Source organism: Gobio gobio, assembly GCF_949357685.1.
Source record: "Gobio gobio genome assembly, chromosome: 5".
Classification (NCBI taxonomy): domain Eukaryota; kingdom Metazoa; phylum Chordata; class Actinopteri; order Cypriniformes; family Gobionidae; genus Gobio; species Gobio gobio.
The window spans coordinates 11,713,787-11,730,986 of NC_137101.1; the positions used below are offsets into that span (position 1 = coordinate 11,713,787).

The window sequence follows — 17,200 nt, forward strand, 5'->3', positions numbered from 1 at the left end:
TGTTCCCTGATCGATGTATAAATAATGGTTTGAGAACATTTTTAAAGACCAGATAACTTTGAATTAACGTTCTATTAACGTTACTGGAAGAACGTTTCTTCAGAACCATGAAAACACACTGAAAAGTACATATTTTCCAGTTTACCTTTTCAGTCACAAATACTAAAAAAGTTGAATTACTTTTATAACAAATCATTTTACTTCTCCAGTAAATGTATCTCGGTTTAAACATTTTTAGATATTTGTGTTAAATGGTATAAAATATATATAAAATGTAATATAAAATAAAAATTCAACAAGATATTACTAGGGCTATCTATATGCATTGCCTATTTCTTCTTGCAAATGTCACTTCCTGTCAGTTTTGCATGGATTATTTAGGCGAAATATCTGATGCTTCTGTAAACAGCATGTTTCATGTTTTATGTTTGATGTCAAAACACCAATGTAAGAAACTCATGATTGTTGAATTTACTATACACAGAACATAATCAAAATAAAGATCATATAGCAACTAAATTTTGGTCTTTTTTTTTTTTTTAACAAAACAATATATATACCATTCAGGCATAACATTATGACCACTGGAAGCAGCAAAAATGCGCAAGCGTAAGGATTTGAGCAAGTTTGACAAGGGCCAAATTGTGATGGCTAGACGACTGGGTCAGAGCATCTCCAAAACGGTCTGCAGTGGTCAGTATCTATCAAAAGTGGTCCAAGGAAGGAACAGTGGTCAACAGGCGACAGGGTCAAGGCTCATTGATGCACGTGGGGAGTGAAGGCTGGCCCGTGTGGTCTGATCAAACAGACGAGCTACTGTAGCTTAGATTGCTCAAGAAGTTAATGCTGGCTCTGATAGAAAGGTGTCAGAATACACAGAGCATCACAGTTTGTTGCGTATGGGGCTGCATAGCCGCGGACCAGTCAGGGTGCCCATGCTGACCCCTGTCCACTGCCGAAAGCGGCAACAGTGGGCACATGAGCATCAGAACTGGACCACGGAGCAATGGAAGAAGGTGGCCTGGTCTGATGAATCACGTTTTCTTTTACTTCACGTGGAAGACATTTCTAGATGCATGCCTTGCTCTCCCACTCTCTCTCTCTCTCTTTCTCTTGTCTTTCTCGCTCTTAGGCGACTCCGCCCTAATTGGACATACGTAAAGACACCTGCTGATTCGTCACCTGAGGACTGGCGTCTTTTGAAATACACCTGGAGGAGGAGAGAATAGAGTTGGCGTTGTCTTTTATGAATCAGTTCTTTTATGAATCAATGTGTTGTAGTAATTTAGCGTTGTATTGTATTCTAGCAGAGTGACTTGCTGTTAAATAATTATGAGTGTTTATTTCCTTGTGTCAATTACTGTTTTGTTACATAAACTCTTCTGTTATTTTTCTTTGTTTTGGTTTGCTGAGCTGGCAAGTGTTTTTTTTGTTTTTTATTGTAAATAGTGTAAATATCACAAGGATTGGGTGCCATTTATTTTTGATTGTACTTTTCTCTGGTTTTTGGTGCAGTTAGGAAGTTAGGGCAGACCGCTATCATTTATTTATTTTCACGTAGGCAAGGCAAGACAAGGCAAGTTTATTTATATAACACATTTCATACACAATGGTAATTTAATGTATTCTTTTTTTATGTCACTATATTATATGCTTTGAAACACTGAGCACTGAAAAACATAACAATCTTTTAAGATAATAATAATAATTTTTATCTTTTCAAGCATTAGCATCCAAAACACGTTCATCAATATTTGCCGGTTTTTCCAGATTAGGATGCTCTGATATGATCTATGATTTTCACTCAGCCAAGAGACCTCTTCCTGTCTATTGGTTTGTTGACAGGATGTCATGTGACTTTCAAATCCGGCACAAAACAGCTCTGCATTATATTCTCCCAATAGACTATGTATCATGCGATGGAGGCAGACACCTTTACTCACAGAGCACTGCCTTTAGAAACATGTGTCTACACATTTGCCCTTCCTGTCACATGGCGCAGACCAAAGGACCAAAGCACAACCCACGACTCTTCCTGTGAACTTCTCTCTTGTCACTTTTCTGTTTCATATGTAGTGGAGAAAGACATACATGGGCATTTTTTTGTGTTCAGGTAGAATTATTCTGCAATATCAAGCTAAATATCCTTTCATGCTTCTCTGGTTGGGTAAATAATAACCCACAATGCACTGTTCTTGATACGCAGGTGCAGTGCAGTGCATGGTTGCCCTTTTGGCTCGATAGTGTGATCGGCTCCATTTGGGAACTGGAGATGGAGGTGGCCCAGCTGCACGAAAGACTTCATGACTGTTAATGTTGCTTTTCTCAAGGCATTGTGGGAAACTTGATCCCTGAGTCCATTGTTTAACAGGAGGGATGGGGGATCTTTACTGACTCCACTCGTCTATATTTCTCCTTTTTTCAGACTTTCTACTTTTTCTTTTTTAATTAATTTGCTCTTTTGGGCCGTCACAATGGAGGGCTAAAGTGTCATGTGATTCATATATATATAAATGCAGCCAATTCCCAGGGGCATTTTCTGAGAGAATATTACTGTCAATTGGAAAGCGCTTGTTATTCTTATTCCTGTGCACATTCAGATAAATAGAGAGTCGATGGCAGGCTGACAGTATAACATCCCTGTGAATGTTTTTAATTCTACTGTGATAAGTACTCTGGGTCAAAGGACTTTACACAGGAAGTGTTGGAATTCTTTTGGAGGCGTGTGGATGCTGACAGGCAAGGACACAGGCCTCAGATTGTGGGATAGGCGGGTTATCCGGTAGGCCTTTTCAGCTTTTTCCTCTGTGATGAGACTCGTAACTGTAACATTTATGCAACAACTGTTCAAACATTGAATCTTTATAGCAAAATGCACCAAGTGAGCCATGTGTTCACGCAATCAGTGCGAGTTACCTAAGCAATGATAGCTGAGCTGATTTTAGGGGAGCTAGGATTAAAGGCAGGGGACTGAAACCTCCCTAAATAGGGTCACATACAGCTACCTAAGAAAAAAAAGTATGCATTTGTATGCATTCAATCTCAAACATCATCTTCTATCTCTCTTTATTACAGTTATCCATATAGAAGCAGTTTGAAGATGTTACTGTATCATGATATTTGTTTTTTAATATTATAATATTTCATTTTAATTTTAATATTACGGCAATATTCTGCGAATGCTCCTTTCTCCAAGAATTAGTCTATAAGGTGATTTTATTTAAATCTTAACAAATTTTACTGCACAAGTATGCATTTTTCTATGCAGAGCCTTTTAAAATAACTTTATCTTATTTGTTAAGGTAACTTAAAGTTAACAAATAAATACTTTTTTAATGAGAGAATTTTTATATAATTATTTTTACAGTGTATCTTTTTTGTATATTTTACATTTAACCAAATGATTTAAATAACTGGTTTCAACCTACAACAAGAATGCTTCTAAGGACAGATATTACATAAATAAATAAAACAAGCAAAAAATGTGTCCCTAGGAAAAAGGTTCACAGAATTTGGTGAAGCATAGTGGGGACATTACAATATAAAGAATTTCTCCATAAAGTGTAATGTTACAGTGTATCTTTTTTGTGTGTTTTTTAATGCTTTATTTTAACATTGTTTACACTACGGTACAACATAATTAGAACACAGTAATTAAGAATAACATCAATAGAAAAACAAACAAACATGAACAACCAATACCATAGTTTACACTTTATCTTGTACACGCGCTTTAATGAATGACTACGCAACAACATTCCCTGACCGTGCGCCCCTCCCTGCCGCCGCTGAGCTCACGGCGCATGCGCAGAGCGCTGTCAGGGCACGGCACAGTCACAGCGACAGTATGGCGGCGGGCTGCTGCTGGAGGGATGCTGCTGTCGCCGCTGCCTTCACAATGTGATCGGAATATCGTCTACCTGCGGAAAGACTACAGTCACCCCCTAGGCCTGTCGCCGTGATCTCGAAAAGATGGCCAGGCTCGCCGATTACTTCGTGGTAGTCGGCTACGATTTCGATAAGAGAGGTAAGAGAGAGACACAGCAAGCGATTCTTCCTCCTCCTCTCCCCCCTCCTCCTCCTGATCTGTTAGATTGGAGTGTATTAGTCGCGGTTTATTCACGGTAAACACAGCAGAAGGCGGAGGGAGAGGGACGCAGCCCCGACACAGCTGATTCCGGCCTGGGACGGGCGAGTTACTATCAGCCGCGGATGTCCCAGGCCTCTGGATCTTTACTCCCGAACTCAAAAGCCGAGCCCGACCGAAGTTGCACGAAGACTGGACTGTCTATATGCACTTTTACACGATTCATGATTAACGTAGAAGTTTGGCAGCAGGTGCTATTTTGTTGTTTTGCCAGGGTGTGACTGCTCTAACAGGGATTTACCGGCGTAACCTTTGCCACTTGTGTTTGTCATGTAACAGCCTGTTATATTGTCCAGTATATGCCTGTAGAGTTGAATATAAATGGAAAAAACTGCACCAGTTCGTCCTTAAGACATGTCAACAAACATCAATAACACGCAGCATGGCACTGACGCTTTTGGTAGTGCCTAAACCTAATAGGTTGCCTATCTGGACGGCATGCTTGGGCACCTGTGATGCACAAAATGCTGTCTTAGTTGGCAACAAACGAGGTTTTGAAACAGCCTTAGTTTTTGTAGCACTGTTTCAGCCTGCATGATTCTGCATTATTAAAGGAATAGTAGTTCCTCATAAGTTGAAATTCTGTCTTGATGCAAAAGGAGACTTTTAAAAGAGTGTCATGGTTGAACTATGTGATGGCATTTAACATGTCAAGCATCCAATAGCAAGTAAACTCACTATAAAAGCATCTTAAATGTGGGCCATATTGCAATAAGTTATACCTTTGAGCGAGAAAAAGACCCACATATATATATTTTGCATCCTTTGACATGACATCTTCAGTCACAATCCATTACCAGGACGTTTAGCTAAATTTCTCCTTTTGTGTTCCACAGCTCTTGAAACCACAAAATATAATTTTTGGGTTCCACAGAAAAAAGAAAGCTCTACTTTTAAAGTATACTTATTTTAATTTGAGTGAATGTAGAGAGCTTCGAGTATCTGTAAAACCCTCTGTCTTTAGTGTGTTTTGTTATCGGGAGGTTGAGTGTTTTGGTTAGTGGCCTAGATTCGTGCCATATAATGGTCCCGGTGAGCATGCATAATTTACCAACCCTCACCCGAAGAAAGCAAGTTGCTGGAAACTCGCTTCAAACCAACCTTTATTTAGAGAGCTGCCTCTGTGCGTGTCTTATTCCTTATTTATGAGGTGCACACACACACAAAAAACACGTTGAGTCCCCTTTTTAACGACAATATCTGGGACTCGTGAGACGAATATGCATGTTAAATTGCGTGCTTGTGTGCAGTGGTCCGCTTCAAGAGTTGTTCGGCGCAGATAGGTCTTTGGTTTTGGTTACCCGTGAGATGCAGCTATTCGTATGTGGCCGTACACGTAGTCTGGCAGGATGTTGAAAGGCTGCACGCTCTGCAGAATGTCTTCCTTTCCTGTTTCTAGCCTTCTGCTGCGTTTCAGCATCTGGTAGGCAGACCTTCACGTTACAGTGAAGGTGTGAGGAGGAGATAAACTGAGCTCTCATGAAGTTAGGGATTTGCTCTTTTTATGTCCATTGATATCCAAGAATAACAACATGAAATGCTAAAAATAACATTAAGTACAACACAAACTGTTCATGTTGTAGCATGCAATGCAACATGGCAAACTAAATCAGTCTTGAATGGTCCTGATTGAGCTCTTTGGCAAACTTGCATGACGTTATAATGCTATGCTGTGAGATATGTGAGAACTCGGCGAGTGTAAGTGTTGCTACATTTCCCGTCCCTTGACATTCTGTCTCACAAGTTACGTTTTTTTTTATTTTTATATGTAAAACAATGCCGAGCAGTTAGCAGACATGCTCTGCCATGTTGAGCCTTGGTGCTCATGAGGGAAATTTGAGTTTGAATCTCGCCTGCAAATCTCATGATCCATTTTGTTTCTTCTTTTTCTCATAATTTCCTGTCTTTTGTTTGCTGTACCCATATAAAAAGTGGCAATGAGTAAGCTTAAAGGGATTTTTCACCCCTAAATCACTCTCAACATGTATGACTGTTCTTCTGCAGAACCCAAAGAAGGTTTTTTTTGGTCCATGCAATTAAAGTCAATGGGGTCCAAACCAACCCCACATTGGACCCCATTGAACCCATTCAAGATATCGTCTCTTTGGGTTCCTCAGAAAAAAGAAAGTCATACAGGTTTGGAAAGACCCCATCATTTTATGTTTGCTCAGCAGGTTTGGAGTGAATTTTGGGTGAACTATCGATTTATGGGATAAGTCCTGTTATATTTATGTCTACCTGTCTGACACATGTCTCTTTGTACTATGTAGTGAAATGTGAACCTGGACATGTTTCAAGGGATTTTTATGAAGTGCTGTTGAAGTGGTGCCTACTTAACACCCAGAGGGCTGACGCTTTTAAATGAGATAACCTCGCTCAGTGTTTTGTTTACCAGTGCAGAACACGTCCAACTGACCCAGGGGCCATGTCCCCGTCTCGGGCCCTTTGCCTTAGTCTCCATCAGTCATATATCCCGGTGTCAAGTTCCTTCCATCACTAAATCGCCATTCTTGAGCCAGCATGACTGCATCATTGGAGGGCACTGAGCTGTCAGGGTGGAGTCGCCCAGCGTCTGTTGTGAAACTGTGCAACGCCACTTGTCCGCTCGATTTCCAGGCCCTGCGAGGAGGACGGCGGTGAATAGGATTCTCTGGACGAGGGGCTTTCTGTTTAAAAAACAGGAAATGGGAGTTGAGGCTCTAGGGAGAAGACATGATTGAGTGAGAATCCAGATTGTGTGAGAATCCTCGGTCTGCAGAGTGAGAAAATGGAGGTCTAGAGTTTAGGGTGGGCTTCACTAAAAGTGGACATCCATGGAAATGTCTTTTGGGGTTCGGCGTACAGCCCCCCTCACCCCCCCCCCTCCTCCCGCGGCCCTCTTTCTCTTGCTCTCTCTTTTCGCTTTTTCTTGGGAGGAGCCCGGCTGAAAACAGAGAGGCCCTAAACAAAAGAGGAGAGCGTTTGTTCTGTTGCACACTCATTGTGTGAGTTGTCTCTGCCAGTCTGTTTTCTTGTTTAACCCCTGCGTGCAAATGCTTGTCTGCAGAGTTACGTTATTAACTTATAACCAGTCATCTAAAAGAATTCTATGTAAAATGTAAAAATCTAGTTTTGTAAAAAAAACTTGCTGCCTCAAAGCAAGGGTGTTTTGAGTGGATGTCCTGTAATCTGGTTCTTGAATCAAAGCACTTGAATCACAACTAGTTCATTACAATTCCAGGACGAATGACTCGATTCAGTTAAGCGAACCAAGCACATACAGCTTATAATTATCTGAGAGACTTAAATCAGTGTAGTTACTGACTGATTGTTCATATGACAATATTTAGTTAAAGATGCACATTTCGCTGCCACAATGCTTGGGTGTTGTGATTGGTTGCTAGGGCACTACTATGCAGTTGCTAAGGTGTTCCGAGTGGTTTTTAATCGATTTGTATGTGGTTGCTAGGTGACCCAAGTTTAAAAAATGTCTATAATCAAATGAAGTGGTGGATGATCCAGTTCTGTTTAATGAATTAAAGTACAACCCAGTGTAGTATGATACTTTTTAGCGATTATAACACATAGAACTTACTTTTTATGTAATACTAAAGCATTTATTACAGATGATTTATCCATGCACATCATTATTTTTTTTTAATCGTGTGCCCTCGTAATTTTTTATTAAAATAACTTCCCCTCGCAGCAACATCTCTTCTCTTCTCTGATGACATGTTTACTGGCGAAATGGCGGGGAAACCTGTCGCTCTCATGAGATTGACTAATAGCAAACCACAACCATCCAATCATTTCCTCATTGATATAATTAAGTCCCGCCCTACATTGGTTTTCTTGCACTGTAAACCCGAATAAGTTGGCAAAACTCAAAAAAATTGAGGCAATCAGAGAGTTTTCAGATTTTAAGTTTAAATAAGCAGAACTTGAAGATTTTTATTTTGTAACCATACATTTTAATTGCTCTGAACTTGAAATATTTGAGTAAGCTAATTCATTCATTTAACTTAAAAATATAATGTGTAAAAAACTAGCTTTAACTAGCTAATTCTATAAATGCCACCTTGCTAATTCACCCTTTGCCGCAGGATTGATTGACAGGCGATCTGACCAATCACATCGCCGAATCTGCCATTTTGTCAGAGAAAGAAGTCAGGAGAGTTAGTAGATTTACGTCGGTGGACTTGAACTTGGAAAAACGGTGTGTACTGACGTCTTTCCGCGGTTGAAACAACATTTTTTTTAGTGTTCATGTTTATTTCATGCTTCTCAATGAACTAAAAGGAAGAGATTATTGGTTCACAAGCAGCTTTAACTGAGGCGCTACAGCGATCATGACACATTAAAGAGACACAAAACGCTATTTATTGTTTACATTTCTTTAAAAAAATGACAATTTCAAAGTTGAGACTGTTTCATATCAAAAGTAACTTGCTCTGTCCTGTCTGTCGGCGTGTTGTCAGTGTCCTCTTTGTATTTTCTCTACGTGAGAACGTGTGTGGTGTGAGATTGCCATGGCTTGTCGGACATAGCAACAGTAACTAAAGGGGGCGGGTCTTTGCGAACGGTCAATTGTTACACAATGCTTTGGTAGCATTAGCATAGCATAGCACTTGCTGAATGAGGATGGCAATATTATACATGTATACATATATCGTCACTATGATGGTAACCCCCCAAAAACCCAACACAACAGACACTCTTCTAAACTAGCATAACAAAACATTAACCACTACTAAATCTCTCTCTTATCGTTAATCTTGCACAAAAACATAATATAACACTTCATTGCGGTCCCTTTTGAGTGTCATGCTGAGAAATCGAAATCCCAGCCCAGTTAAGTTTAAGTTTGTCTAAATTAAAAGAAATAAGTTAATAAAACTCAAAACAATAATTACTTAAAATGTGTCACTTTTGAGAACTCAGAAGAAAAAGAAAGTTCTAAATAATCATATAAGTTCATTTGTTTAAGCTAATTTGTTTAATAGTAACATGTATAAATAGTAACATGCCAAAGTGTGAAACTAAAAAAAAAGTTGGTCAAAAGGGGTGGTTTACCGAACAGTGGCCCACCTTCAACAGATCTGCTCTCTGTCTGCCTTGGATAAACTCACTGACTCAGCCGGACGTCTAGAAATATTCACCAGTGGAGTACAGATTCTTATTCATGAGGAAGAATAAGGCAGAAGGGGGCCATGGCGTGATACGCCGGCCGCTCTGTGTTACCATGGCTCCCCAATTCTGGTCATTTGGCTTGACTATAAACGGCTCTGTGCCGAGGAAAGGGTCGCTAGGGCCGTGGCTACAGAAGCCCGGTCCCCATGCCTGCAGCGTATGGCCGCAAAGCTCTGACGGCCAGCTGGTGGATGAATACTTCTCATTCATGTGGCAGCCAAGGGGCTAGAGGGCAATGGAGAGATTGCCCTCATTCTGAGACACACACACACACACACACACACACACACACACACACACACACACACACACACACACACACACACACACACACACACACACACACACACACACACACACACACACACACACACACACACACACACACACACACACACACACACACACACACACACACACACACACATACACTCACATCTCTTTTTGTCTTTAAAAGGATTTGCACTGCAGGCATCTGATTGTATGTATATTTAACGCACTGTGTAGACAATATCAAATAAATACATTTGAAACTCCTAGGCGTTAAGTTTCATTATGAATGTGGTGAACTCACATGATGCAGTGTTGGGCTTCTCTCCAAGGGCCTGTGCGATGGAAATGTCACGTGCCTCTTTGGGCCAGAACTGCATCGTCATCTTATATTCGCTGATCTTGTACATGTGCTTTTTATGCCTTGCAAACCCAAACATTTGGTTTGGTGTGACGCATTGAACGTAAACGTAGAACGTGTCCAAATTGTGAGAGTCACGTGTGATCGTAATGGAAGCATGCTTTAGAATGGGTTGAAAGTATGTTTTTTTTAATGATTGTTTTGCAGCATTAACTTGATCTAAAGTGTCAGAATCTTTTTGTAACATGTCTTTACTATTTCAAATAAATCCTTTTCTGTTGAACTTTCTATTCATCAAAGTATCCTACAAAAGATGAATCAGTTTCTACAAAAATGTTAAGAAGCACAACGGTTTCCAATATAATAAGAAATGTTTCTTGAGCAGCAAAGCAGCCTATTAGAATGATTTCTGAAGGATCATGTGACACTGAAGACTGGAGTAATGATACTGAAAATTCAGAGTTGCCATCACCGAAATAAATAGCATTTTAAAATATATTCAAATAGAATACAATTATTTGAACGGAAATGTATATTTATAAAAAAAAAAAAGAAAAATCTGAAAAGTCCTTACTGTTCAGTTCTGGGTTTTTCTTTACATGCATACTCACACACAAAAAATAATTAGATCTGGTAATGGGACGCGTCAGCAGTGACTAGTTAATAGCTGTGTGTATGCTTCATATCCAGAGGTCTTGTGGGTCAATGAGCAGTCTCTACTGGAGGGACGCGGAGGTCAGGGCGGGAAGGGGGAGTGAGCTCTCCGTGGCCGCAAACCTTTCATGGTCTTCCCTGGTATTTTGGGAATGCGGCCCTCTCCTCCTCCCAAACCCCTCGGGTGGAGACTGAAGATCTTATTCTTCACATGCCTATGGGGTTGCGGGAAGTAATTCTTCTAAATCCTCTTTTTTTTCATTGCTGACCCACTGGATTATATTTAGGGGTCTTTAGCATTGTGGCTGTTGGGATTCAGACTCGGAGGAGTGAATTATAGTCTGGCGTCCCACTCTTTCTGTCTTAATCTTGATTTCAGTTGCAGCCCACTCATTGGTAGAGAGTGCAGTGAAGCCGATTGGTCCATAGGTGAAAAGAAAAGGTACCCGTTTAAAGAAAAAACAGATCTGATTGGTTGGCTTGGTGTAAGTGTGGCTTAATGCTCTGTGGTTAGCTCTTTCTGTGATTTTCAGGGTCTCTTTTGGGGGATTTCCCTTCTCCAGAGGTCGTTTTGGTGCATTCATTCATTCATTCATTCATTCATTCATTCATTCATTCATTCATTCATTCATTCATTCATTCATTCATTCATTCATTCATTCATTCATTCATTCATTCATTCATTCATTCATTCATTCATTCATTCATTCATTCACCTAATAATATTAATTATTGAAGAAATGCAAAGATGCGAATAGACATTCTGCGGTGCGATTTGCGCGAATGACGCGGCGCGAATTGACCGTTTGACGCGTGATTTGCGCGAATCGCCCGAGTTGAAAAATCTGAACTTTGGCGGATATTCGCGCTGCGTTAACCAATCAGGAGCTTGCTCTAGTAGTGACAAAAATGAGGAGAAATCTGTATATTAATATCTGGTTCAGACAATATGATTATCACTGTGATAACATTAAATTAAATGAAACACAACCCAGTCTCTTTTTGTTAAACGCACGTTTATGTATGATCAATAATACAAAAATATAAGTAAAAGGTATAATAAGCTATACATGAAATAAAGCAAAAAATTCAGTCAAACATTCAAAGTCAGTGCTAGTCGGCTACAACGATAACGTAAAGTTAAATAGCCTAAAAATAAAAAAGTAATGAAACTTCACTTTGCCCTCAGCCTAAACGATTTGCCAGGGAACAAAGTATAGATCCATGAGAACAAAGATCGCCCGTTACATATACACAAGACGAATTATAGCTTGAGACACACCACAGACATCAGAGCCAGCGGCAGACGTCAGAAGGACTAGCCGAGGAAAGGCTGCCCTCGCCGGGGTTAACGAGCGCGGAACGCCGCTGATCCACTGGAGCTCACAAACGCCAGATAAAATGTTCAAATAGGCAGTCTTTTTATAAATAAACCACAGATTTGAGCTTTAAACAGCTACATAATCGCCTGAAAAAGTCTTAAAACTATGTTTTGTCACACATTAACAGTAGATTTTAAAAAAATAAAACGTTTAAACACAGCCCAAGTCAGCCATTTCTCAACGAGACGAGCCGACTGGCAGAAGCCCCTACCATGATGTGAATTTGCGTCTGTTGTGAATTGAATATCAGGTGCGAATGAAGTGAACTTCACGAGCGAATGAAGCGAGTAAACTCAAAATGTTCAAGCGTCCAACTTTGCGCAAAGAGTGCAAATTATTCGCGTCATTCGTGTCCGGTGTGAATGCTACATTAGAGTATAATTTTTGAAATTCGATTTAAACCATTATGTGACAGTTTCTATAGTCCACTGTTTTATTTGCTTGCCAACGTCAGATTCTTCAAACCTTTCATTCGGTGATTGGCTAGTGTTAATTTTGTTTTCTATTTTTGAGTCAGTTGTTATTGCTTTGCCATTATTACACATTTCTGAGTCATCTAACATAGACATTAATCATTTATACTGCAAGACAGGCAGGACTCTTGAGTGTTGGGTTAAAAGCATGAGAAGCTTTAAGCCTCACATATAAGGCAATGACAAAATAACCTTGCGACTCCAATTTCAATCTCAAAAAAGACTTTGTTTAATCTTGAATGTTTTTATCGATATCATCTGTCCTGCTGTCAATTGAAAATGCCATGTTTAAAGTAATGCACTTACATTGGAAGTCTGGCGCGAGACGTTTCAAAGCAGAAATGAAGACGAGTTGAAAAATGCAATATAAGTTTGCGTTGCCACTCTTCAACTTAGCAGGTTTAATGTTTTGTGGGTATTATGCAATACCTTGTTACATAGACTTTTATGCTAAGTGCAATTTTGACTTTTCACAAACTGACTGGCAAGTTCAAACGGTTTCCTGTCCTAATTGACAGCATGCCATAGATGCTTTCTCACACAATGTTTTTGCTCTGTTGTTGCCTTGTGGGAGGATAGTGAGACGTCAAACTTCTACTCTTATATGCTATAATTGTTGCTGATTTGTCTACTTGTATTCCCTGAATTCCTAGTGCTAATAATCTCTTTCCTCAATCTAAACACTGGTCACAGCCTCATGTTTTCTGGCTGCCTCTTTCATGGCCTTGCCGGAGGAAAATTGACTAACCCTAAGCTAATTTCACTACTACTTTCCATATGATTTCCAAACCTTGTCCGAAGGCTTGGAATTTCTGCTGAGGTGGAATGCTTATCCAATGACGTTAGCATTATGTAAGCAAAAGGGGTCCTAGTGCGTTGCTTTAGTTTGCTTTTCGCATTTCACGTAGGATATCAGTCACACTGAGCTTTAGTCCTTTGCAATGTTTATTTATTGATACAACTAGGTTACAAGGTACCTAAAAAACGTACCGGATTATCTCTCAGTAGATATTAGCTGGAGGTTATTTAAATATAATAAAGTGTGTGTGAGAGAAGGAGTATCTGTATTTATCTAGTGTCATGAAGAGATTATTTGTTTTAAACGTGTGCATATCCTTGTTAGGGCTTGGCTAATAGAAATGATCAATATTTATTAGCATTTGATGGTATTTAAAATAATTTGAATGTTATTTCTTTATTTATCTATCATTTCTGACCAAATAGCTGTTGTTGCGAAGTAGTCACTCTGCATTTTAACTGGCCACAATTTTGACATTGATACCAATGGGGAAAAACACCCATATAGATATTCTTAAAGGAACACGCCAACTTTTTGCGACTTTGGCTTATTAACTGTATTCCCCAGAGATAAATCCATACATACCATTCTCATCTCCGTGCATGCCATAACTCGTTCTGACACACACCCCTGCTAGCCTAGCTTAGCACAAAGACTGGAAGTACATGGCTCCAGCTAGCTTACTGGTCAAAAAGTGACAAAATAGCGCCAACATTATCCTATTTACTTGTGATGTGTATAGTCACAGCGTGTACAAATAACAAGGTTACATGAGACACAGCCATCTTATAAATGTATATATACTGAGGACTATATTCTCAGAAGGCGCACAAAGTTCAAGTCCTGTAAACACCAACAATATTCATCCGGAGCAAATGAGAGGAGTGAGTGAGGGTTTGTGTATCAACTCACTGTCGGAGAGATAAGAGAAAGAGTGCAGCTGGTATCGTGTATATATTCTGTGGAAAATTGGTATTGGAAAAATCTGGTATTTCAGTATCAGTATGTATTAAAAACAAAAATCTATATTTTTGACAAATTTCAGATTCCTTTTTAAAAGACTACAATTTAAAAATGTATATATTATATACTATAAAAAAATAAAAACCACCCACCAAAGTGGCTTGTAGGAGTTGACTACGTTACATGCCACTGCTGGTATCCACCTTCATTTGGCAGGTGTTAAAGGGATAGTTCACCCAAAATTGAAAATAAAGTCAGTAATTACTCACCCTCATGTTGTTCCAACCTTGTAAGACCTTCGTTCAACTTCGGAACATAATTTAGTATATTTTTGATGAAATCTGAGAGCTGTCTCACTCCTCCATAGGCTTTCAGAGGGAATGAAACTTGATGGCCCAGAATAGTAAGTAAAAACGTCATTTAAGGAGTCCAAATGACTACAGTGGCTCTGTATTAAGTCTATCATGCGACGAAAATACTTTTTGAGCGGAAAAACAACAAAAATAACGACTTTATCCCACTATTATTGTTGTTCAATTTGAGCCTCTGACGAGAGTTCGCGGGAGTGCCACGACGCATGCGCGAGAACTGAGATTACGGCGTTCTTCGGCCGTAATCTCAGTTCTCGCGCATGCGTCGTGGCACTCCCGCGAACTTTAATGTCGAGCCCTGTCAACCAATATAATTACAAAAAGCGGTATTTACGGACACATTTTTTTTTTGATAGAACAATTTTACACTTCCATGAATAAGATTGATTGCTGGATCACAGTTTTTAATCCGCTTAGAAAATAATGTGTTGAACTGATTCAGCACTTTGGCCTAACACTGTTGCCTTTAAATGTGCTATAAATAAAATGTGACTTACTTGATTTAACCTTTTTAAAGCCACAATATGTCATTTTTCGCCGTTAGAGGTCGCTTATTCAAAACAAAGGCGTAGCTTTATGACACCTTGATTTCGCAGAGTTTTTATTATGCCGCAGACGACCGCTTCTGCTCCTTCCGCTCATGCGTATGTGGGGTAACGCAGTGGTAAATCTACATTAGCCTAATATCAGGTCACCCATAGGCTTATCGCCTTGTTAGTTGTAATGGGTGACTTACAACAAGCTAACGTTACCAAATTATAATCATTAAAACATCGGACTTATGGAAAAATACATCGGTATCATAATTTTTTGTCTTTGGTGATTTATTAATTTATTAATAGCTCAGTATCGCTTGTATTAAAAGAGGAATAAAATATTATAATCCGATGTTTAAAGTGAATAGAATAGACTTGACAGCCCTTACTGGAGTTCCACAACTACTGAACTTTGTACTCTCTCCCAGCCCACCGCACCGCAGTTGTGTGTGTGTGTGTGTGTCGGTGAGGTGTGCGTGGTGCACATTCGTGGACCAATCCACTGTAAGGCAAGAGGGGGGACTCAAAATGTTTCTAAACTTAAAATGGGCATTTTTTGCCCGTTTGTATCGTTTTACTACTTACACAATTATTTTAATTAATTCTATATAATATAATTATATTATTGATATAGAGTAAAAAAATGCAGACCACAGTCAAGATTTTCTTTTATTTATTTATTTATTTCATTTATATTGTCAATACCATTTATTTATAAGGTTTGGCATGCTGACCAGAAATATGTTTTTTTTTTATTCTATTTTTGTTTATTGACAAACATTGGTTAAAATTGCTTATTTCTCTGGTTTTAAACATTCTTGGACACATTTGGGATAATGTAAGTACACAAGTCAACAAAATCTATAACACTGTTCTAGTGGTTTTTGGATAGTTTAACCCAAAAATCTTACATATGCCTTTAATTCTCTCATAATTGTCTTTGGCATGACAATGAGGGGGGCATGAAACTAGTCTAATATTGTGGCCATTTAGAAACTTAACGGCCAAATAAAAAGCTCATTAAAATCATTGCAATGTTTCTCGCCCAGCCCTTATCCTTGATAATGCAGCAGTTAAGGCCTCTGTGTCAGTGTGTGTAAGAGTGTTTATCCGTAATCTAAATAAAACTCGATTTATATCTCATGCTGTGACAGTAGTTTGTCTTAGAAGCCCATAAGCTCTTTAAGAGTTTTTGGAAAGACCAGTACTTGTCCACCGAAAACCAAAGTGCTCGACCTAAAATATCAAAACCACAGGCCTTTGCATAGAATACAGACAAGAGAAGCACCACGGTTTCACACATCACTGACGTCATTGTGGCTGAGCAAACTAATATAAATTGTTGGGGTTCAAAAAACTGTGATTATGATTTTTTTTATTCCCCCTTTGAATGACACCAAAAGCCACATTATATTTCTAGAAGTAATAAGGTGTTTTCTTGTTGAAAACTATTGCTCTCTCTAAAAAAAAGTGTGGAAATCGTCTTGAGGCTCGAGTATTTCCTCTATTGAAAAAGCAGCCTGGGCCGAATGCGGTTGTGGGACGGGTGGTTGCTGGCGTGCAGGAAGGATGTGAGTTTGTTGAAGAGCTTTTCTGCACAGAAAGAAAAGAAAGCTGCGCTCACGGTATCCCCGAGCAACAGCAGATTTTGGCAAATGCAATTCCCTCAATGCAAGTCCACCCAGAATGACCAAGGCCAAGAGTTTGTATCTGATTTTGTTATGAGGTGCCATTTAGAAATTGTGTTTATTAGGGATGGAACAATATTAAAATAAATGCTGTTTTCCTTTCTATTCTTCCAACATAATATCATACTTATCATAAAATATTAAGCGGCACAACGTTTAACTTTGAGCAAATTTCTGAAGGATCATGTGACACTGAAGACTGTAGTAATGATTAGGTATCGTGAACGGTTCCATTTTAGAACCAGTGATTCGATAAGAAACACATTTCGGTTCCGCTTATCGTTATCGAAAGACATCCAAAAACGTGCGCTTAGATTTTAATGTGCTTTTTAAACATACAAGCGCAAAGAAGACTTGTGTGCTGGTTTCTATGCGGCAGACACACAC

General features: G+C 39.3%; 1 protein-coding gene across 8 annotated transcripts in view; it reads left to right on the forward strand.

Annotated features, from left to right (window-relative positions):
• Nucleotides 1-3,809: 3,809 nt before the first annotated feature.
• sbf1 (SET binding factor 1) overlaps nucleotides 3,810-17,200 on the forward strand; it is a 71,318-nt gene continuing 57,927 nt past the window's right edge. For 3 of the 8 annotated variants that reach the window (XM_079816428.1, XM_079816429.1, XM_079816430.1), the window contains exon 1: nucleotides 3,826-4,027. In XM_079816428.1, the coding sequence (XP_079672554.1) occupies nucleotides 3,973-4,027 (55 nt within the window). In that variant the 5' untranslated portion in view covers nucleotides 3,826-3,972. Of the gene's footprint in view, nucleotides 4,028-17,200 lie in introns of all 8 variants that reach the window. The other 5 variants (XM_079816423.1, XM_079816424.1, XM_079816425.1 and 2 more) reach the window with 3 other exon arrangements.